The 19,299-nt window shown below is 46.4% G+C and overlaps 1 protein-coding gene across 5 annotated transcripts in view; it reads right to left on the bottom strand.

Annotated features, from left to right (window-relative positions):
- Nucleotides 1-1,798: 1,798 nt before the first annotated feature.
- Nucleotides 1,799-19,299, bottom strand: part of ATP6V0A4 (ATPase H+ transporting V0 subunit a4) — a 54,660-nt gene continuing 37,159 nt past the window's right edge. For 4 of the 5 annotated variants that reach the window (XM_008171137.4, XM_024107783.3, XM_042851639.2 and 1 more), the window contains 7 exons: nucleotides 18,103-18,221; nucleotides 14,723-14,939; nucleotides 13,043-13,150; nucleotides 11,154-11,288; nucleotides 9,279-9,396; nucleotides 6,212-6,383; nucleotides 1,799-2,340 (listed from right to left, as the gene is read on the bottom strand). In XM_008171137.4, the coding sequence (XP_008169359.2) occupies nucleotides 2,247-2,340; nucleotides 6,212-6,383; nucleotides 9,279-9,396; nucleotides 11,154-11,288; nucleotides 13,043-13,150; nucleotides 14,723-14,939; nucleotides 18,103-18,221 (963 nt within the window). In that variant the 3' untranslated portion in view covers nucleotides 1,799-2,246. Of the gene's footprint in view, nucleotides 2,341-6,211; nucleotides 6,384-9,278; nucleotides 9,397-11,153; nucleotides 11,289-12,040; nucleotides 12,225-13,042; nucleotides 13,151-14,722; nucleotides 14,940-18,102; nucleotides 18,222-19,299 lie in introns of those variants that run through there. The other variant, XR_006174775.2, reaches the window with a different exon arrangement.

Raw genomic sequence — 19,299 nt, 5'->3', positions numbered from 1 at the left:
GCAGCAGCACATCCAGCTTTGCCATCAACGTGTTTTCACTTCGCGCTAGCAGGATCACTTCTGGGGAGGAAAGAGGTTTTAACCGCCTCAGCTTTGGGATGCTAATTTGAAGCAGACTTCCTGAGGCTTGGCATTTCCTCTGCTCTGTGTGGATCTCAGGAAACCTGCGCTACAGCACTGGCAGGAGATACCAACAGTTACCATGGAAAATGTCATGAGGTGCTGAGATTTTTTTTTTTTTTGTTAACCACCTCATGATATTGTGTAGCTCATGTCACCTCAAAGTAATGGGATGCATGTAAGCCTGGATACACAGGCAACAATTTCTTGCCAAGCTCTGATCGTGCAGTGCTAACCCCCATGTGCTAGGTGAGGATTGTTTTGTAGGCTGCTAGTCTTGGATCTGGCAATTATTAGTGACCGTGATCTCAGAGAGAGGACCTCTCTTTACTGTTTTAACAAGGTTTGAACTTGTGCAATGGTAGCTACTACTGTGCCTGTCTGCGCATCGCAAGAGGTCTTTGTTATATCACCCCAAGAGGCACCCAGATATCTGTGGAGCCTCAGGCTTTTGAGAACTTATTCCGAGATGTATATCCTGTGAAGTCCTTACTCAGTCAAAATTCCAAGTGACTCCCATGGGAGTTGTGCCTGTGGTTAGCAGTGGGTAAAGAATGAACAAGGATTTCAGGTTTTGGTGCTAAGACCTGCTAGTAAATAATTATCAGCTTTACTGAGCTCAGCCATGACAGGGACACACCATAGAATCATAGAATATCAGGGTTGGAAGGGACCTCAGGAGTCCAACCTCCTGCTCAAAGCAGGACCAATCCCCAGCTAAATCATCCCAGCCAGGCCTTTGTCAAGCCTGACCTTAAAACCCTCTAAGAAAGGAGATTCCACCACCTCCCTAGGTAACCCATTCCAGTGCTTCACCACCCTCCTAGTGAAAAAGTTTCTCCTAATATCCAACCTAAACCTCCCCCATTGCAACTTGAGACCATTACCCCTTGTTCTGTCATCTGCTACCACTGAGAACAGTCTAGATCCATCCTGTTTGGAACCCCCTTTCAGGTAGTTAAAAGCAGCTATCAAATCCCCCCTCATTCTTCTCTTCTGCAGATTAAACAATCCCAGTTCCCTCAGCCTCTCCTCATAAGTCATGTGTTCCAGCCCCCTAATCATTTTTGTTACCCTCCGCTGGACTCTTCCAATTTTTCCACATCCTTCTTGTAGTTTGGGGCCCAAAACTGGACACAGTACTCCAGATGACGCCTCTCCAATGTCAACTAGAGGGGAATGATCATGTCCCTCGATCTGCTGGCAATGCCCCTACTTATACAGCCCAAAATGCCGTTAGCCTTCTTGACAACAAGGGCACACTGTTGACTCATATCCAGACACTGTTGACTCAAATCCAGCATACCATAAACTAGAAACCCCAAAGGCCCGCATTGCTGATCCGCGGCTAGTGTGTCCTTGTATTTGCATGACTCAAATTTAACACTTTTCTAAAGTGACAGTGTGTGAGAAAACCTATAATCCAGCGATGTTAATTCCTGGAACAAATAAGATAATAAGCGCTTTGTCGGAGTAAAGTATGGCTTTAAAAGCAAGCATTTTTCTCAGTTACTTTGAATTGTATTTGTGTGCTATATTAAGAAATGTAATCTTGTACAGGGGTTCATCACATGCAGTTGTCATCTGATCACCCAAGGAATTCATCTGAATCAATACTTACATGTTTTCTTAAAAAACAAAAACACAAAGCAGGACAGCAAAGGGAGAAAAACACATGTGAGTTGATTAACAACAATTTATTTCAAAACAGTACACATCCTCTGTTTTTAACTCAAAGAGTAGACAGATGACTCCTACAAATAGGGCCAGATACTCTGCATTGACGTCAATGGAGAGATGCATGTGTACACCAGCTGAGGATCTGGCCAACATGCTGGGTGTTGTCTCTCTGTTCTGTTGCTCCGCTGATTTGCAGTTTAGCGTTGTATAAGTAGAAATGGTCACCTTTTAGATTAACATTTTTGCTAAAGTATGACACAGTTAACCCTTTAATTAATGAGAATAGTGTCTGGTTTGTACCTAGTGCTAGGCCAGGGCAACAATTCCATTTAACTACATAGAATATGACGCTCACTTGAAGAGGTTTCTGTACTCCAGAGTGTAATCAGTTTCAAGGAATGAAAAATTTGGTCCAGGGAGTAAAGGGTTTTTGCAATGAGTTGTCTTTAGTCTTCTGCAGTTCCATCTATGATAGACTTAAAGCAGAATGGAGAAAACTTATAACCTGTCCCCACGTAGAACTTGTTCTGGAACTCCACCCTGGTAGGGGAAAAATAAACACAAAGAGAAGTTCAAGAGGCACTGTAATGTGTTACATGAGCTTGCAAGAGACGACAGGGGTGTGGGGAGAGAGGGAAGAAAGGAACATTTAAAAGTCAAGTAGTGAGGAAGAAAAAACTAGCAGCTCCAGGAAGAAAGAGATCGGGAGCTTAACTAACAGTGGAGGGTGGGTGTCAGAAACATGCACAAGTTTCAGGAATCTCTACAGCTTTGTGATGTGCATATGGACTGGACTGGTGGCTGAGGTAGGGTTTCCTGAGGGCCCCTCTGACATAATGGAAAGGGGCAGGACCAGCAACAGCACCACTGACAACTACATTTCAAAGGAAGAAGAACCGCCCTTGACGTATTTGGTTCCCACCTTCCTTGGGTTGGGGACAGGACCATCCCTAACCATTTGGGTGCCCTACGCATCCCCCCCCCGCAGGGGGGCTCTGTGGGACCCCAGGCCTCCCCCCCAGTGTCTGGGAGGCAGGAGCTGGGGGGCAACTTTTGGGGGCCCCACAGGTCCAGAGTGGTCCAGGGGATTAGCGGGGGGCCGGGAGCAGCCCGCTCCGCTTCCCTCGCCCTGGCCCCAGCCATGTCACTCGGGGGAGGGGGTTTGGGGGAAGGGATCCCTTCCCACTGGCAGCGGCAGGAAGCGGAGCAGCCCGGCCCCATCCAGCTCTACTCCACGAGCTCCCAGCCGCAGCGCTCCGCTTCCCATCGCCGGTGAGTGCGGGGGGGGGGGGGGGGAACGACCTTTCCCCAACCCCCTGCTCCTCCCAGCAACACAGCTGGGGCCATGTCGCTCCGCTTCCTGCCACCAGTGAGTGCAGGAGGCCTCCTTTCCCCAACCTCTCTGCACTCATCGGTGGCAAGAAACGGAGCGCCGTGGCTGGGAGCTGGCAGAGTAGAGCGGGCTGGGGCCGGGTTGCTCCGCTTCCCGCCGCTGCCGGTGAGTGCGGGGTCGCTGGGGGAAGAGGCAGAATGGAGGTGGGCCGGGGGTGGAGCAGGGGGAAAGGGTAAGAGGTGGGGCGGATGGAGTTGTCTGGGGCCCCACACTCCCCTAGGGACGGCCCTGCCCCTTGCAGGGGGGGGCCGGCTGAGGGATAGGGCTGGTCACCGGGGCTGGTGCTGCCATATATGCAGCACACAGTTGCCTAGGGCGCCATGAAATTTGGGGCAATTTGGTGCTCCAAATTTCATGGTGCCCTACACAGCTGCGTATTCTGTGTATGCCTAAGGACGGCCCCTGATTGGGGGTACAAGGAGGAAAGTAAAGCTTTTGAAAGAGAGTAACGGCTGTGGCTGCAAAAGGAATTCAGAAGAGTCACTGACCTTTACAGCCCCTCTCATACATCAGTCTGAAAACACTGTCAGTGAGGGGACAATCACCAGTATCATGGAAGCAGGGAAAACTAGGCCCTTGTTCCTACACTAAACCTAATATCCGAGAGAGCTTTGATAACCACCAAGGGCAGCCAAGTTCACTCCTTCGTGCAGTACAATAGAATCTGAGCTAGCAAACTTATCAGGCCCTCCAGCCCCATATCAAGTGACTCCAAGCTTTACAAGCTGGTTTTTGCTGATTGTATTGTGTGGTCAGGGATGGAATGTCACATGATGGAAAGTACACAACGCAAGCCCTCCAAGAGAACTCCAGAGCCGATGAGTTGGTTTTTTTTCCTTGCATTGGATTTGTTTTACATATCAGTCTGAGTTCTTATAAGATCTTAGAAAAGTGTCTGAACCCCTAAGTGCAGGTGGAACAGTGAGTTAACACTAAATCTTCCACCACCAGGAAGCAGCTTACAAAAGACAGTTACCTTTTCCGTAACTGGTGTTTTTCGAGATGTGTTGCTCATGTCCATTCAACTTAGGTGTGTGCGCTCGCCGCATGCACCAGTGCTGGAAGTTTTTCCCTCACCACTATCCGTAAGGGACCGGCTCCGGCGCCCCCTGAAGTGGTGCACACATGTCGCGGTATATAGGGCGCCGCCAGTTCCCCCCCACCCTTAGTTCCTTCTTGCCAGAAACTCCGACAGTGGGGAAGGAGGGTGGGTTGTGGAATGGACACGAGCAACACATCTCGAAGAACACCAGTTACAGAAAAGATAATGGTCTTTTCTTCTTCGAGTGCTTGCTCATGTCCATTCAACTTAGGTGACTCCCAGCGGTACCCTTGGAAGCAGGTAGGAACACCCTGGCACAGGCAGAGTTGAGCACCGCTCCGATGAAAGGAGCGGTACCAGGAGTCAGAGTGGGCCCGATGCCGGGAAGCACCTGCACATGGTGTGGTACCAGGATCGGTACTCCTGCAAGGGGGTGCGTGCCCCCAAAGGTCTGCGCCCAGTGACCGGCGAGCTGCGCCTTGAGCCACTCTGCCTGTGCCCAAGGGCCGGGGACCGAATGGGGCTGCGCGGTGTCTGCCTGTTGCGGTCAGATGCGTGGTGGCTACAGGAGGGCGAGTGTTGGCGGGACGTCCCCCATGACTGGGAACGGTGCCTCCTGAGGTGGGGACCGTGGTGGTTCGAATGTGGGTTTATCCTGTGACCGGTGAACAGCAGGAGCCAGTGTGGGCGGCACCAGGAGGGACATGATCTCCTGCATCACCTGCAGGGCCTCTGGCATGGACGGCACCTGGAGCTGACGGAGGCCTCTGGCGCTATCCAGGGTAGCTGGCAGGGAACGGGTTGGGCTACAACGCTCCACAGGAGCTTGGGCCCGAGATCCTGATGTGGGTGAAGAGTTGCCCGGCATGGGACCTTACTCACACCCAGTCTTATCCTTTCCCTTGTGGGAGGTTGGAGATCGGCCTCGCACCACCTTCTTGGGCTTCTTAGTTGAAGACACGGATGGGGACCAGTGCCGGCTAGTGAACGGTCCCGGTGGGGCACTGTGATGAAAGTCGGTGCTGAGTCGGAGCGTTACTCCAGTGGGGTGAGGGCCGACTTCATAAGAAGTGCTCTTAAACAAACATCACGCTCCTTCTTACTCCTTGGCTTGAAGGAATTGCAAATTTTGCACTTCTCACTAATGTGTCCTTTGCCCGAGCAACGCAGACAACTGCTGTGTGGATCACTAACGAGCATGGGTCTCTTGCAGCGATCACAGGTCTTAAAGCCCGGGGATCGGGGCCCCGCCCCGAGGCAAAGTCCTGTTCGGGACCTACAAAGTCTCTAACTCTAGCTAAGGATTTATAAATACTAACAGAAAACAATATACACTATAATACAAGAGATAACTAGTTTGTATGAATGAGCAGCAACAGCACTAGCTGAAGTAGCAACAGTTCTAGCACCGTCACTGGCAGCAAGAAGGAACTGAGGGTGGGGAGAACTGGCGTCACCCCATATACTGCGGCATGTGTGCGCCACTCCAGGGGGCACCAGAGCTGGTCCCCTACGGATAGTGGTGAGGGAAAAACTTCTGGCACCAGTGCATGTGGCGAGCACACACATCTAAGTTGAATGGACATGAGCAAGCACTCGAAGAAGAAACATGAGCTACTCCCCAACAGATATGAGTTTGGAGGTCTCAATTAGGCCACTTCACCTGACTGTTTACATATTTTTGCATGCCTGCCCATCTTCAAACAGGTAAGTGCAATAGCGAGCAGTGTTACGGCAAAAGCCTGAGGTACAATAATATGGCTGTGAATAGACAACATCCTGTAACAAATATGAGCATCTACCCAGGCATACAGTCTCACTCTCTAATTAGGTATGTACATGCCCTCACCCGTGCCCCTCTCCACACCCGTCATCATGGACTCTCTGCAGTAAAATGTGTGCCCTCGTCTCCCAGAAAGTGCACTAGAAAAGGCTTCCATAGCATGAAGGACAGACTCCTCTGGTAGAATACGTACCAGTGAAGGCGCAGTGCGTGCAGGAAGGCAGAGAGGCCCTCCATGACCAGCAGAATAGCTACAGTCAGAACTGCAAAGATGGCAAAGATGATGAAGACCCCAATAAGTCCTCCCCAGCCGCTGTTCTTGAGTCCGATGTTCATCACCATGGTCCAGAGGACCTCTGATAACTCTGCAAAGCAAGCAGGGGGGGAGAGCAAGAACAGTTCAACCGTCACAATGGTAAAATCCATTCGCCCATCCCATTCGGTGGATGGAACCAATCCATTTGTTCTGTGCTCCATCATTCTCAATGCCTTCCCTAAAGAGAAGCTGTATGTAGAAGTAATGGGAAGTGGGTATATAGTGCAGCTGAGGTGTAATGTCTTGGTCCTCCATAGAGCCCCATCGACTCCAGTGGAGCACTGCCAGTTTATACTAGCTGAGGGTCTGTCTCTATGTCCCTTTGCAGAGTTGTGTGTGTGGCTGCACCTGCCAGAGATCTTTAGAGAAATCTGGGCTGCTTCCTCCTGAGATCTCCCATTTGTTTTTATCAGAGTTATAATAGTTTGTGCCATTGTAGTAGTTCTGGTCCCCCAGTCAGTGGGATGCCAGGAGTGTCCTTTATGGTTTTGCATTTCATCCTTACTGTCAAAATCAGTTCCCTTTCTTACTACTGAGTGTCTACTTGATCTCCAGCTAATGTTAAGATCTGTGATTTCTGTGGCAATAGGTGCCTATGTAAAAGGTGGGTTCTCTTGGGGTTCAGCATTATTTCTCTGACCATTCTATCCTATGATTTTGGGATGCCAGCTACAAAAGTCCCTTGCAACGCCGGCTACAAAAGTCCCTTGCAAACGCCTGTTCTCACTTTCAGGTGACATTGTAAATAAGAAGCAGGCAGCAGTATCTCCCGTAAATGTAAACAAACTTGTTTGTCTGAGCGATTGGCTGAACGAGAAGTAAGACTGAGTGGACTTGTAGGCTCTAAAGTTTTACATTGTTTTGTTTTTGAGTGCAGTTATGTAACAAAAAAAAATCTACATTTGTATGTTGCATTTTTGTGACAAAGAGATTGTACGACAGTATTTGTATGAGGTGAACTTAAAAATACTATTTCTTTTGTTTATCATTTTTACAGTGCAAATATTTATAATAAAAAATAATAATATAAAGTGAGCATGGTACATTTTGTATTCTGTGTTGTAATTGAAATCAATATTTTTGAAAATGTAGAAAAACGCCCAGAAATATTTAATAACTTTCAATTGGTATTCCATTCTTTAACAGTGCGATTAAGCTTTTTAATCGTGATTAATTTTTTTGAGTTAATCGTGTGAGTTAACTGCGATTAATCAACAGCCCTAGTTTTTACATGTCCCTCTTGACTGTAGTATCTAAGCACCTCATAATCTTCATTGTATTTCTCCCCACAACACATCTGTACTATTATCCCCATTTTACAGATGGGAAACTGAGGCTAAGTGACTTGCCCAAGGTCACACAGGAAGTCTGTGGCAAAGCAAGGAATTGAATCGAGCTGTCCTACAGTCCATGCTAGCATCCTAACCATTGGATCATCCTTCTTCTGTCTCCTTGGACAGTACAGAGAGATCCTTAAACTATATTTTGATGTAAGAGTTCAGATGAATGGGGTATCATCTTAGGTGCCAATAGTTGTGATGAACACCTCTGCTAAAAGAAAAACAGGTTTTCAGATGTTCATAAAAGGGGTACCTGTATATTTAAGTGCATGTCATCCTTTTACCCAAGCTTCTTATACTTTTTATCACTTTATCTTGAGTATAAAGGCTAGTGTGACTTGGCTTCTAATTAAGTCCTATTAGACTCACTTATTTGCCAACAAGGATGTTATAAGGGGAAGTGCAGCTCACCCCTTCCAATCCAGGGATCTCTGCACTCAGAGGTTTCCTTCTGTAGTTGCCCATTTCTAGATTTTAAGCTCTTTGGGGGCAGGGTCTGTCTGTCTGGTGCTGTGTTGGACAGCATTTAGCACAGTGGGGCCCCCAGTCCATGACTAGGACTCCTGGGTGCCACAAAAATATAAATAATAAATATATAATAATACTTAGAATTGGTAAAAAAAAAACACCACAGAAATTCTGTCCTGCAGGGAATTCTGATATTTTAACACTTGTTTCATCCCGAATCCGGATGAAAAGTTGACATATCAAATTTTTTCATGAAATGGAGAGTGCTAAAAAATTTTGACTGGAAAATTTCAGATCAAAATGAAATGTTTAGCTATTCCCACATCAAAATGTTTCATTTTTATTTGCTGCACAGAATCAAAGTATTTCTTTTCACATCAGTTTGACATTAATCTGTGTCTGCCTGAGCTGCCCTCATGGGGACAACCCATGGGGAGTTGTAATTCTGGTGCTTCGTGCGCTCATTCTCCTTTATGGGCTGGGTTCCCCGTATGTGCTATATCTTCCCATGATGGACCATGAGGGTTCAGTCAGAAAGGAAACCTCAGTGCATCATGGGAAAAGTAGTTCAGCCAGAGAGCCAAGGCCACAGCGGGGACATGAGGCACCACAATTAGAAGACACCAGAGGGACTCAGACTTTAAGGCCATAAAGGACCATCATGTTTATCTAGTCTGAACTCCTGCACATTGCAAGCCATGGAACCACATCCACCCACTCCTGTAGTAGGCCCATAACATCAGGCTGAGTGACTGAAGTCCTCAAATCATGGTTTAAAGACTAAGTTACAGAGAATCCACCATTTACACTAGTTTAAACCTGCAAGTGCCCTGTGCCCCATACTGTGGCAGCTTAGGTGAACACAGACTGAACTGCCACAAAACATTTTGATTTTGTTCGACAAACCAAAATATGTTCATTTGGGTTGACATTTGGTGTGATTTTCCTGATGGAAAATCAAAAAATTTTGACAAAATCAATTTTTTTGTGGGCAAATGTTGATTTTTGTGGAAACCAAAATTTTCCACCAAAAACTTTTTGCCAAAAAATTCCCAGCCAGCTCTAATAAAATCCTTTTTGTAGCAGCCCTTCACGATCACTACCTGAATAATAACGACCATCGAGCGATAACTCACGTGCATGAGCCAAGCTGAGTGCCCACAGCCGGAGGTAGGATGCCGTGTTGGAGATGCAGCCCAGGCAGTATTCAATAGTGTGGATAGCTTGGTGGACAAACGTATCGCCAAAATTGAACTGAAATGATGTAAAAATGAAGCTGCTTCACTTACGCTCATTTAGTGCTGCTTGTTATCAGAGCAGTGCTGCCTATGAACTTGCTGCACATTGGTCTCCTTTCTCCTCTTCACTACAAGGGGAGCAACACATGGGTACTTCACAGGTCAAAAGGACAGGTTTGAAAATTGTTCCTCCTCCTTTATTTTCCCAGCCCACCATTCCCAGAAGAAAGACAACTTGAGGCAACTGCTAAAGAACTACCCCATATTTTGCCAACCCTACAATTTAACTCCTGGCGGGGAGTGACAGTGAGATTACCACCGTCCTCCTTGGGCTCCCCTAAGAACTGAAGCTTTAATTTATGGGTGGAACTGCACAGGAAACCTGCTGGCAGATGCTTCTGGGGACATATACTGAATCAGTGAATCTCCTAAGAGCCAGCTTCCCCCTCAGCCAGCCAATCCCACTTCCCGAACTGCCAGCTGACTATGAACCCCATCCCCCTGAAGCATCCGGGACTGCTGTGAACCCCACTCCAGGCAGAGTGTCTGCTGCCAGAGGCACATATCCTGGGTTCCCCCAGTTCAAATGAATCAGGCCTAATGACCCACACACACGCACGCACGTTACAGGCTGCAAGGGTGCAACCCTGAAATAAATGTGGAGCACAAAGGGGCTGATCCAACACTACTGAAATCAATGAGAGTCTTTCTATTGTGTTAAGTGGGTGTTGGATCAGTATATTCAGAATAACGCCCAACTTCTGTCACTATCTTAGTTGCTCTTACCTTCCTCTCCAGATTTCAGGTTCTTTTAATGCAGAACACTCCTGTGCTTTTTCCGCCAGGATAACTGCTTTTCCTTCGGGCAAGTCTACACTTAAAACACTGCACCGATGCAGCTGCTCCACTGTAGTACTTTAATGAAGATGCTCTAAAGAGAGCTCTCCATCAGTGTAGTTAATCCAACTCCCCAAGAGCGGTAGCTATGTCAGCGGGAGAAGCTTTCCTGCTGACATAGCACTGTCTACACATAGGTTAGGTCGGTATAACTACATCACTGAGGGGGGTGGATTTTTTTCACCCCTGTGCGACATAGTTATACTGATATAAGTTTGTAGTGTAAACCAGACCTTTGTGACGGGCAAAACTTCAGAAGGTAGGGGGAGATGTTAAACCTTCTGCTTCAGGGCTTAAGCCAACTCTAATAATTAGAGAGCAGGATGAGACTTCTATGGGAAGCAGATTGTTCCACATCTGCCTTCTGCAAGGTCCTTATGCCTTGTTCTGAAGCAGCTGGTACTGGCCAATATCAGAGACAGGGTATGGGACTGGATGGGCCTTAAGTCTGATCTAGTCTGGAAGTTCCTATAGTTAGATTCACACCCAAAATCTCTGATGCTTAGCCTCAAAATCTGAACCTCATGGATTCACAGAACTGGGTGGAAAGATACAAAAGAACAGGTTCTCCCACAGGAAGTATGTTATGATATGATATAAACTCAGTGAGGCATGAAATTGAACAATTCTAGATGGGGAGCGGAAGGAGCGAGAGGGAATGTTATACCTGTCTGAATCTCAACAAAGTTAGGTTCAGATCTGGTCAGAGCATTGGGTTAAGGTTCAGGGGGCTCTTCTCTTAGAAGGAACTGGTTCAAGAGCTTTCCCTGAAACAATCGAAAAGGCTGCAGGCAAATTCCAAGACCTCAGTCTGGCCTTGCAGGTAGGATTCATGAGGGCTGCTCCTCCCCCTTTCTAATGTTCTGATTTCCCTACCTCTTCATCATGGTCATCATGTCCCCCATGGCCACCACTATGGTCTTCCTGACCAGCTTTCTTGGCGTGATTGGAGTCAATGATCTCCACTTCAATGTCACCAGCAGGGTTTTCTGAAATGGCCGGTGTCTGGAGCTTTCAAAAAGGAAAAGAGAGTGGCTAGGTTTGTATTATTCTAATTGTCTTAATGGTCCTACAGGTCAATAGATGCACTATATAACTATATCTATACGTATGCAGTACATAAATCCCCTATATATTTATAGCACAGACTATATGTGACGTAATGGTGATTTCAGCAACAGTCAGACATTTATTAGACTAGAGAAAGAGTGTATTTCTGCTTCCATCACTAGGAATAAATAAATTCTTTAATTTCTAGAGCATCTTCCAGCCAAGGATTCCAACATAATTTACATGCACTAGCTTCAGACTTGCAACTCCTCTGTGAAGCAGGGGGATACCATCTGCATTGGGCAGATGAGGACACTGTGGCACTGAAAGCCTGATTTGCTCCTTGCAATCACACGATGCAAATCAAGAATAGTTGTAGCCAATGGAGTCACGCGGTTATAAGCAAGAGGAGAGAATCAGGCCCACGGAGACTCAAGGTCACACAGTAAGTCCGAGAGCGAGATCTGGGAATAGAATCCAGATCTCCTGACCTATATCCTGTGGCAAAATCTCAAGACTATCCACTCTCTCGCTCCATAACCAGTATTTGTGGAGCATCATCAAAGTGCATAGCATTATAATACATACAGGATGACTTGATCCATGCCTCTAAAGACCATAAACGAGCATGTGAAGAATCCTACAGCAAACTTAATATATGGCACAATAAAAGTTTCATTCTAGTACGGATGCAGCAGCTTTTTAGGACGTACCCTGGCATTCTTTAATGCTTCCAATAGGTTTTGTAGGAAAGGTCTCATAATAATGTGCTTTGTTCTGTTGCACCAGTAATCTCTGTTATGCCTGCTTATCTCAGAGTTGTCTTGAATGTCATACAAAGAGTGCCTTTTGTTGGAGCTGTATGAATCTGGCAAAATCTAAGATCGGATCAGGCAGCTGACATATGAAAATCATTGGTTGGAATAGGGGGGAAAGATGGAAAGAGGAGGAAAGATAGCAAATGTTATTGGCATAAAGCAGAAGCTGGAGTCAACAATGTAAAACCTGCCTGAAAGTCCCAGAAGAGTTACACAGTAAGAAGTTACAGGACAAACGATAGGTTCTGAGTTGCTGGACTGGAAAAGGTCACTTAGCATAACCAGCTGATCTCTCTTTAAATGAAAACATCTGGGCCAGATAAAAGATACTCCAGTCACATCTAACTACCAAGAAAAGTAACTCATTAGAAACAAATGCAATAAAGAACAGAATTCACAAGCAGCTTTGACTGTTATGTGCAACAGAGTAGGACCAGGGGCTTTATGAGATGAGCTCTATCATTTAAGGAGGAAAGTGTTATTTAAAATCAATCACTTTTAAATCAGGCATCTCCCCAGGTACTGTATACGTTCCCTGAGAGCACCATTTCTGCCCTGCTCCCAGTTTATATGGCGCAAGCAATCAGTCATAGCAGTGATTGTGAACTGAGCACAGCAGGGAACTGAGGCAATCACCAGACCACTGGCCTCACAATTACTTTTTTCTAACTGCTTCTGAGCTAGGATATAGTTTCTAAAAAACGCTCAGTGTTGGCCTAACTCTGCTCCAATCAAAGTCACTGGTAAATAACTCCCATTAACTTCAAGGGGAGCAGAGTTAGGTCCTAGGCTGAGTGCTTTGGAAAATCCCACTTCTAATCTTCAGCTCTGCCCCCATCCTACCGCAAACAGAGCTGTCTGCAACTTCAGAATGCAGCCACAGACTTGTGCCCTTACCATACGCTGAGCTTTCCGGTGATTGGCTCGGAGGATGAAAGGTTTAAATAGAAGCATCCAGGGAACAGCTATCAGGGCAAATATGACCAGAAAGCTCTGGACTTCTTCCTACAAGAGACCAAAGGGGAGAGGAAGGGGGGAAATCTGTTAAAGGGACATCACAAAAGCTTTTTTAAAAGTTTTTCAAGTGCAATTATGGTCAGAAAAGTGATTCAGTAAAAATGGCCCCTTCTCACTCAACTGATCTGCTCCCTGTGTGCTTCCAGAGTGTCGTCTGCTTGCTTGGTGACAAAAATAAGCACATACTCTCCTTTGCACTCCTGTTAACACTGCAGACCCTACACAGCTATTGTAGAGCGAGTTTATTCCATCTCAGGCATCATCAACAGTCTTGGTAACTGAGTCCAAACTGCAGGACAGAAATCTGATCTCAGAATGCTGTAGGGTTGCACAGATGTGACTAAGGGCAGAATTTGTCCTGCAGAGTCTTCCCTATTAGAGATGAAGTATGTACGAGCCAGAAAGAACGCAGCTGGACTTTCTGAAACCAGCATGAGTTTGCAAATACATCTTCTCATGTATTATCTGACCAAATCGACAGAGCAGGTAGGAAAACAGTTCTATTTTGACTTTTCATTAAAAGTAGAGAACCTCCAAACCAAATAATTTTTGATCAAAAATTGCCTGAAAACAAATACATTTAAGTTTTCAGCGAAAAATGTCGAGTTTTCAGCTTTTCCAATGAAAAAATCAGAAATTCTAGAGGAAAGCAGACATTTCTGGGGAAAAAATTGCTTTGTCAAAACCTGGTTTTATGTCAAAAATAGTTTTGCCAAAAAATTTCTGAGCAGCCCTAAAAACGGAGTCACCACAAGACAATAACAGAGGGTCCTGTGGCACCTTTAAGACTAACAGAAGTATTGGGAGCATAAGCTTTCATGGGTAAGAACCTCACTTCTTCAGATTTGAAGAAGTGAGGTTCTTACCCACGAAAGCTTATGCTCCCAATACTTCTGTTAGTCTTAAAGGTGCCACAGGACCCTCTGTTGCTTTTTATAGATTCAGACTAACACGGCTACCCCTCTAATACTTGACACAAGACAATAGAGCACTACAGCGCTTCGCTTCCACAGTCACTCTCCCAGCCTTGAGCGTGTCATCACTGGGGTCAGCAATTAGGCCATTTCCTCACTACCGGAGCAACCTGAATTCCAGGAAAACAACCCTCCACAGCCAGCCTGACCAACCTGAATTCCAGGAAAACAACCCTCCGCAGCCAGCCTGGCACCTGGCAGTTGAGCCCCTGGGGGCCTCCCCAATAACAACATTGATTTTGCTGCCTGGAGACAGGATTTGCCTCTTACGGAACAAAATGGCAGCAGGGTTAGACTTTAAGAGGAGATATTGCTTTCACTAGAACCAAATTCCACCCTACACAACCCGCTGCACACGGAGGTGTGACAGAGGGCAGAATTTGACCCATAGAAATTTTCTCAACTGACTTGAACTGTTTGAAGGGTAGGACCAGTTTGGGGTCTAACCTGCTTATTGTACCAGTGCCTGTCTAATTTTCAAACTAACACAGCTTGGGGCCCACACACACCAGTTAATGAAGCTGGGCTGAAACGGCTCTCTAAACTTGGGGTAAGTAGCTAGGTGTAAAAATACTCGAGTCCCTACCTGGTGCGGATATAAGGGGCCATTTGTAGGATCGTTGTAATTAAACAGAAACATGTTGATGAAGTGGATGAGAATGCTCGGTGCTTTCTGGGATACATGGACGTCGAAGTGGCACCATTTGAAAATAACCATGAAGACCAGGTAACCAAACAGGCAGAGGATAAAGATCATCTCTGGAATGAACTGCAGGACGATGTTTATGGTTTTCTTGAAGTAGCTGGAAAGACAGAACCCCACCAAAGGGATTGGTACGGCACACACGGGACAAGATCACTGGGTTAGGACTGTGGAGCACATCATTTAGTCTCCAAAAAATGAAACTAGCATCATACAGCTACGGATGGACAAGGGAGAAATGTGTGACTTAGGCATCCTTAGGGATTAAAGGTACTATTTAGCTATAAATATTATTTTACACATATTCTATTCAGGTCTTACATTTTGCCCATCATTCTGGTATCTGAGCATAGATTATTACATTTAAAAAGTACCTTAAAAGAATGTTAAAGTAGCAAATATTAGGAAATGCCAGAATTAAGGTTACCTGTGAAGCCCTAATTCACTCCCCTTGTGTGTGTGCATGATATAGGCTTTAGTTATATGATGACATACTATTTTTCTGTAGGATCCCTGCCTCATTCAGTGCACAGGATGGGTGGTGCTCACTGAATGAGCATTATTCAATGTTTTGTTTTCTCCTCCCTGTGTGACCCCAGGCCTTATTTATTGCATACCATCCACACCCTGCACTGAATGCAGAACTATTAATTTCCTTATGGGCTTTTCTATGATGCACTCATCATATTACATTAGTTCCTAACAAGCATTGGTGAATTTATCTTCACAGCACCCCTCTGAGGCAAGAGGTTTTTAGCCCCATTTTACAGATGGGGAACTGAGGCATACAGATTAAAGTCAAAAGTGCCCAGTAATTTTGGGTGCCCATTTAGAGGCATACAGGGCTTGACTTTTCACAGTACTTAGCTTTATATAACACGTTGGCCTGGTCCCCACTAACCCCCCACTTCGGACTAAGGTACGCAAATTCAGCTACGTTAATAATGTAGCTGAATTCGAAGTACTTTAGTCCGAACTTACCGCGGGTCCAGACGCGGCAGGGAGGCTCCCCCGTCGATGCCGCGTACTCCTCTCACCGAGCTGGAGTACCGGCGTCGACGGCGAGCACTTCCGGGATCGATCCCAGAACATCGATTGCTTACCGCCGGACCCGGAGGTAAGTGTAGACGTACCCTTTGTGTTCAAAGCACAGCTCCCACTGACTGCAGTTACAGCCGTGAGTGCTCAGCACTTCTGCAGATCAGACCCAGGGTCTCAAGTTGGGCACGCCGAAAATGAGGAATACACAGTTAGGGGCCACCTGGGAAAAGTTTGATTTAAGGGACTTGCCCAGCATCACATAGGAACAATAGGGCAGAGGCAGGGATAGAATTCAATTGTCCAGGGGAGCGTTCAACTGCCTTAACTATGAGACCAGCCTTTCTCTTCCTGCAGTTCCCTGCTTCATTCACCATGCACCTTCCAACTTTTCAGCAAATGAGAATCCTATAGGCATCCTCGTCCACTACACAACCTCCATTCCTTCCCAGAAAAGAGTCTGGGCTTTGTGGATGTATTATACATATAGGGCCTGATCCAAAGCCCACTGAAGTCAATGGAAAGACTTCCATTAACTATAATGGGCTCTGGATCAGGCCCAGAGAGAGAGATTTTAGCAAAAAAAAAAAAAAAAGCTATAGATTCTACATTTAAAATTAACTGCACTTTTGTATCTCTGAAAATATTTTGTGAAATCAAGAACACACACACACACACACACACACACACACCCCACTCAGCAGAAAAGCCACAACCCTAACGAAGAAGAGATTGTGAAAACTGGTGACCTGTTGCACTTGGTTCAGCTGCAGCAATGAATTGGAGCAGTGATGTGCAGCAACGCACAGGGCTTGCCCAGCTGCATTAGAGGCAAAATTCATTTCACCTGCACTAAACCGAAGAATCAGTCTCTATGTGGGTGAAGTGCGGGTGTGGGGCACTGGCATGGTCAGCAGGGTTGCTGCATGGCTATGGCGACCATATTTCCTAAAGTAAAAATGAAATGGCATGGCACTCGCCCAAGCCGTCCTTTCCTCTGTGCCCATGGGGCTCGCCAGAGCCGCCCTCCCCCCCGTGCTTACAGGGCTCGCCAGAGCTGACCACACCCCTGCTGCCCGCGGCTGACCCTCCCTTCCCCCAAGCTCCGTGCCCCATGCCACTCAGGGCTGGGGCTCACTCCCCGAGCTCCACACTGCCTGGGGCTGGGGCTGACCCCCCCCCACCAGAACTCCATACCCCATGTTACCTGCGGCTGGGGCTGAGTACCCGAACCCCATGCCTGCTGGGGCTGCCCCCCTAAGTCCTGCTGCCCAGCACCTCACATCACTGCTCCCCCTCCCAACATTCCTCCGTAAACTGGGCATTCGTTCATTTGTTCTTGCCACCTGATCAGTTGGGAAGAGCAAACGGGACAAATGCCTGTTTTTGTCAAAAACGTTGGGACAGCCGGGACAGAGTTTAAAAAGAGGACTGTCCCAACCAAAACGGGACCTTGGTCCCATTATGCATAGCCCTCCCGTGGCTACTGCCCTATCTTATGAGCCTTAGACCTGTGATGGCACACAGTTCTATCTCCTCACCTAGCTAGGTTTTCATACTGTGTTCGTCATGATATATGAGCACCAGCTAAGGTCCCATTGGCACTGCAAACTGTAACCATGTTGTACATGGGTTCTCTGACTCAGTTGTGAAGTGCAGACGTACCTTACTTCCAACCTGTTTTCCTACAGGCTTCTGGGCCTTATTTTCTCTAAAGCCCTGTCTACACTAAGTGGAGGCTGTGATACAAACAATAGTCCAAGGCTTTCGCGACTTACAGGGACATCGCTAGGTCCCAGCCGCACTAAAACATGTTGCAACTAGGCTGAGGGACAAGTGTGCGGTTACTGGGACCCCTGACTCAGCGATAGCTGTGGTATAAAAGTGAACAGTAGAGGGAACGTTGGGCTGGGGAGAATTTTCTGCAAGGCTGAAGGCCAGGAATGCAAATCTCGTTCACTGGAAGCTAAGGCCGTGGAAAATACATAAAACATAAGTACGTAAGAATCACTTGCTGATAAGGATAAAATATTCTGGCCAACACTTGATCCTTATCAGGATTTTCCATTGTACCAGACTAGGGTGCGGTGCCCAGGCTTCAGAAGGAGTTAAAGACACGAACCTATTCATGAGCAACAGCAACAGGCCTAGAGTCCATGCCCAGTAACCCAGAGCAGCAACACATGCAAACCTTTAAAAGGCACGTGTGAGACCATTGCACTTACATGTGGTTGAAAAGACTGAGTGTGACCCCAAAGACCATCTGCGTAATCCCCATGACGACAGACATCTTCATTTTGTAGGAGTTTAAGAATGTCAGCTTGTTTGAAGCAATGTTCCAGATCTTCAGAAAAGCGAAGGGAGAAATAGATAAAAAGAGCAGGATTTTCGGGAATTCTTTTGATAATAACAGGTGAAAAATCATTAGACCATTAATTTCAAATGCCATCAAACTCCTTTTGCTAGTTCTACTTTGAACGATCCCAAATGACTGAAATCTAAGTCTGACTCATAATACATTGGACTTATATAAAGCTTTTCGCCCAAAGATTTCCAAGATAATTATTATCCTGTTTTTAAACGGATGAGGAAACTGAGGCAGAGTGCTGAAGTGACCTAAGATCATGCACATGGCAGGCCAGTGGAAGAGCTGTTATTATAACCCCGATCTGACCAGTGTCATGCACTAGCTACTAGACTGTGCCATAGATGCTGGAACTAGGGGTGCTGCCACACCCCCTGGCTTGAAGTAGTGATAACAACCCAAATACATAGTTTCCACCTTCAGCACCCCCACTATAAAAATTCTTCCAGCACCACTGGACTGTGATGGCTCTCGACAGCAGAGGTGGATAGCAATGAGAACCTCCTTTCTGCCTTCATCCACTATAAAAAAAGGTCTCCATGTTCGCTGGAGGAAACAGTGATCCGTAGAACATGTGCTCATTTCAACTCAAGAAAGACTATTCTCATGCATGAAACTGAGAGAAAGCTCTGGTCACCACTTAAAGAGGCAACTGAACCATTACGGTTATGGAAACCATTGAAACAGGTCCGAAGGCAGGAAAGCCTGTAAGAGAATCGGAGGGTTCATTGGACTACCTGAAGCCGAGGGAGAAATTAAGGATGAAAAGTACCTTGCATGTAATTCAAATAATTTATTTGCCTCATTTTTCACTGTGGAGGATGTTGAGGAGATACCGCCTCTGGAACTTTTCTCTTAAGGCAATACATGTGAGATACAGTATAAAAAGGAGCGGGGGGTGGGGGGGGGGAGGCTGGGTGGGAAGGGAGGTTTGCTGGGAAAGTAACATACTGGTTATTTACTTATTTAGCTAGTAACATAGCACCTTCTACTAACGCTTTAGACTAGGAGATACTATCATTTTGAAGGAGACCCCAGTATAGTCAGATCTCATAAT

Source organism: Chrysemys picta, chromosome 1 (genome assembly GCF_011386835.1).
Source record: "Chrysemys picta bellii isolate R12L10 chromosome 1, ASM1138683v2, whole genome shotgun sequence".
Lineage (NCBI taxonomy): Eukaryota > Metazoa > Chordata > Testudines > Emydidae > Chrysemys > Chrysemys picta.
The sequence above is the reverse complement of the archived record's forward strand: the minus strand, read 5'-3'. Positions and strand labels throughout refer to the sequence as shown.